Consider the following 4,513-nt stretch of genomic DNA (forward strand, 5'->3'; position numbering starts at 1 on the left):
CGGCGTTCGCTTGTTTGCAGGAACATTTTTCCCCCTTCGCAAGAAGCAGAGGCTCGGGACGCGTTTGCAGCCGGCGCCTCCGAGCCCGGAGCCGGGGAGAGGCGCGGGGAAGCCGGGCCGGGGCAGCGGCAGCCGCCTCCCTCGCTGGGCCGAGGGCGAGCCGTTCACGAAATGCAGATTTCCGACCTGTTACGAGCAATTTAATTCGACAGTTAATGAGAAACAAGTGCTGTCCTTGCGGTACCGCTAGCGTGCGTTATCACTGCGCGGATCGCGCTGCGCGAAACGCGCCCCGTCTGCCCAGGGCGAACAAACGCGGCGAAAAGAAACCTCCGCCCGGCCTTCCGTTTGCGTAAAAGCAGCGAGGCACCTGCACGAAAGGCAGGAGCGGAAGGGGCGATGCCGAGCTCTGCCTGCAAGGGGTGCCCGGCGGGCGCCGTGGGGAGCGGCCGGGGCGGGGATCGGCGCTGCCACCGCCCCGGGGGACGTGGCCCGGCCCGACCCACTTGCCCTGGCCCACGCGGGGCCGGGGGCAGCTCCCGCTTCTCCCCTGATCCCTCTCAGACATCGAAAAACACGGGGGCCACTTGCCCTCCCTCCATTCCTGGCCCTGCCCAGCACCTGCAAGCCCCCGACGAACCAGGCCAGCCGGGTCGGTTACGTTTTCTCTTTATTGTTCGATATATTTATGTACCACATTATATGTTAAAGATAGATTTTTTTCTGATATACATTTTTCATCTTATTTACCACAATTACACCACACATACATTGGAAACAGCTCCACGGATCTGGTAGATTGCACAGAATGAGTTGTGTCTTAGTTTTGCTTCTGTATCCTGAACAATGTCAAACCCCACAACTTTTTTTTTCTTTTCATAATTTAGAAGTAACACTTGTTAAAACAACCAAAGAAAACAATCACCAAGAAGTGGACTCCAGATTCTGTGATTTCTGTTGGAAGCAAAATGTTGTAATCGATGGGAAGTGCCGTTCCTTGATATGAATTGAGATGGAAGAATTAAGCAGTCCTTACGTACTATATAACTACAGTGTAAACATTAGAGGTAACTGGCATCGCTGGTCATCAGTTGTTGCTTGGACTTTTGGGCTGTTCATACAATCTAGGTCTCATCGACATCTGTCTCACAAGGTTCCTGCTCCCAGCACCTGTTACTAATTTGCTTCTAATTGTCAGCACAGTAACCCAAATCCATTGGATTGGCAACTGTGTTTCAGGTCCTGAAACATTGCATTGCATATCTGTAAAGAGTATTGAAAACTGATTGTTCCCCAATAGGTCGTTGCTGGGAGCCAAGCATCAGGCAACTAGTGAGGAGATGAGGTGGGGCATCAGATATTTTTCTCTGAAAAAATCTAAATAACAAAAAATATATTTAAATCTAGCTTATTTAAAAAGACTTTAGGGCAAACACTTTTATTTCCTTCTTATTTCATTCAATTTTTAGATTCTATAACATAGAATTTGTTGGATGCACATAACTAAAATAATGACTCTTCATTAAAAGGATGCAGAATTATTTGGCTATGCAAATGTTCAATGCAATTCTTTTAATGCAACCAACTCTGGCCACTGCTTAGTCTTCAGCATTGGTTCTAAAAGCCTCTATAAGGCCTTCTAAAGAATGGATGAACCCAGACACACTGCAGATACCACCTATAACGAAAATGGCTACATCAAAGAAGACATGGTGCCACAAGAGCTTCCTCCACAAGAGTTTGAGGTGGAAAAGACTGGGGAGCAGGAAACAGAGACCTGCACCTGTGAGGCTCCCAGTAAGACCCATCAAGAGGGCAAAATGAGGGACGTAGATAGCCATTAGCAAGGTGAAAACTACCAGGGCACATCTGAGGGTGAGTCCCCAGGATTTGAGCCTCCCATCACCCCCATAGCAGTTAGGAAAGAAGGCCCTGTTTCCATCTTGGAAAAGGGATCTCTCCAAGACTTCCACAGCTGCAAAGAAGGGCAAGGGATAAGAAAGCAAGGCTTTGGCCACCAAGAAAATGTTGACTACTGCCCTAATGGTAGATGGTAAGTTATCTGTAATGACTTCCTTGGTCTCATCGGCCCAGGTCAGATAGGCAACCAAGGCGAAGAGTCCCTTAAGGATGCAAGCTGCTATGTGAGTCCAATTCATCATGCAATGAAACTCCTTGGGGTTCTGCATGTTCCCCTCCAAGGAAGGCAAAAAGATTTGGGAGGTGTAGCTGAAGACAATGATACCAATGGAGATGGGAAACTTCTTCACATCAATGTAAAACTTGACTTTGTCCCAGGCCCAGTCACGTGCCCTGGAGAGGCAGTAGGCAATCACCAAGATGTTGATCACAAAGTGGGCTAATGTGCAAAGCAAGCTGAACTTCGAGACTGCCTTGAGGTTCTTCAAGAACGCACAAGGCAGGAGCACTGCTGTGGCAATGATGGACCATGACTTCTGGGAGACAGGCAAGTTTGGGAAGCTGTTGTACATCAGATTCCCACTGACCACCACATAGAGAATGCAGGTCATGACCAGTTCAATGATCTGAGCCACGTTCACAATTCTGCCTCCGAGCGTGGGGAAGCGGGGCGCGCAGCAAGCGTTTGCTATGTCCACATAGGAGTCTCTCACCCTGACTATCTCCCCATCCTCATTCTCTTCATAAAGACAGGCAATAAGGATTTTCCCAGTGTAGCAGCAAACCACTGCAGCAAAAATTATTAAAAAGAGTCCTAGGTATCCACCATGAAGGATGGCATAGGGCAGGCCCAGAACAAACATCCCCTAGAAAGAGACAAAATGGAAACTGTGTTGCTTGTCTCATGGAGAGGACCAGGCAGGCGCCTGTTCCCAGGCACGCGCAGCTGCACAGTCAGTCTCACACACACACACACCCTGTGGCTCAGTCGCACACAATCGCAGCCATGCACACCAACACGCAGCCGCGCAATTGCACCCCGCAATCACAGCCGCACACAGTTACAGACACAACCTTTCCCTCCTTCTTACACACTGCCCGCGGCACTCGCACCCGCACAAGCACACCTGCGCTATCACACCCGTGCAAGCACACCCAGGCACTCACGCACTTCCGCACAATCGCACCTGCACCCCAGAGCACCCCAGAGCACCGCAACAAGCCAGCATGGTTTCAGCACCCCGGGCTTTGCCCTCGTCTCTGTCACCTCTGTCCGCCGCTTCTCCCAGTACACCGTGACCCTGCGGGTGTCCCCAGAGCTGGGACCCCTGGAGGAGCCGGACCGGGCCCACCCCGGGGGCCACCCGCTCCCCCCGTCCCCGCCCCCCTCCCACCGCAGGGCTCACCACCCCCTCCCTGGCTCTGCACATTGGTGTTGGGGGGGAGGTGAGCAAATGGATGTGGCTTGGGGTTTTTTTGGTTTGTTTTTTTTGTTGTTGTTTTATCTTTTTTCCCCCTGCCAAGGGGGGGTTTGCGATCCTGGGCACAATTTGTGCGGCAGACACAGAAGTCACTGGGGTCTGGGGGCATGGGAGTGGAGCGGGGGCACCTGCAGCAGCCGGGGACCCCCCCCGGGCTTACCTGGATGGCGTTGGTGACATTCCAGCCCGCTTCCCAGGCTGTGATCTTGGGCTTGCCCTGGCCGGAGAGCTCCGCACACCCGCCCGCGTCCTTGGAGGCGGACGGCGGCAGGGGCCCGGTGCCGTCGCGCTGGTAGTGGATATCTCCCTCCAGGGGCGGCTCGGCGCCTTCCTCGCTGGCGTCGGACTTGAGGATGTCCATCTGCAGCCCTTGCCGGTGCTCCATGTCGAGGTCATCGCAGTGGGCAAACCCCACCGCCTCCTCGTCGGTGGCCGCCTGGAAGCCCATCCGCGCGAACATCCCGCTCATCTTCGCCTGGGACTTGTTGGACACCGAGGTGGCCACGTTGGAAATCTTGCTGCGGAGGAGGGTGGCCATGCTGGTTGGCGCGCCGGCTCCGCGGCTCCGCGACCCTCTGCGGCGGAAAGACCCGACGGGGCGGGGAGCGGGGGACGGCCCTTGAGCGCCCGGCGAGAGGCGCCCGCCGCTGCGGGAGGCTTTGCCAAGCCGCTACCTCCCCTGGGCAGCGCAGCCCGCCCCGCGGCCGCTCCGCAGCCCCTGGGGCATGACACCGCTGCGGGAAGGTGCGGGCGCCGCCGCCGCCGCCCGCCGCCCGGCCCTGCCCGGCCCGGCCGCCGCGCACTTCTCCGCGCCGCTGCGTGCGTGGCCGGGCAATGCGGAGCGGAGCGGAGCGGAGCGCAGCTGGCGGACGCGCGACGATCAGCAGACGGGCAGCGCCCGCCGCGGGCTGCGCGCACCGCGGCCCCGCGCCAGCCCGGCCCCCCGGCACGCAGCGGTGGGCGCGGGGGCGGGCTGCTGCAGTGCTGGGGGAGGTGCCGAGCCCCGGCCCGGCCCCCCGGCCCGGCCCGGCCCGGCCCGGCCCGGCACACCCCCGCCACCCGCCCCCGGCTCCGCCGCAGCAGCGCGGGCGCGCACGCCCCGCGGCCTGAGC

The 4,513-nt window shown here is 57.1% G+C and overlaps 1 protein-coding gene across 1 annotated transcript; it reads right to left on the minus strand.

Annotated features, from left to right (window-relative positions):
- Positions 1 to 1,598: 1,598 nt before the first annotated feature.
- On the minus strand, positions 1,599 to 3,939 carry SLC32A1 (solute carrier family 32 member 1). The gene is made up of 2 exons (XM_062589377.1): positions 3,562 to 3,939; positions 1,599 to 2,786 (listed from the first exon to the last, which is right to left on the minus strand). Exons 1-2 carry the CDS (start codon positions 3,937 to 3,939, stop codon positions 1,599 to 1,601), a joined length of 1,566 nt encoding a protein of 521 aa, XP_062445361.1.
- Positions 3,940 to 4,513: the final 574 nt, after the last annotated feature.

This window comes from Rhea pennata, chromosome 16 (assembly GCF_028389875.1).
Source record: "Rhea pennata isolate bPtePen1 chromosome 16, bPtePen1.pri, whole genome shotgun sequence".
Taxonomy (NCBI): Eukaryota; Metazoa; Chordata; class Aves; order Rheiformes; family Rheidae; genus Rhea; species Rhea pennata.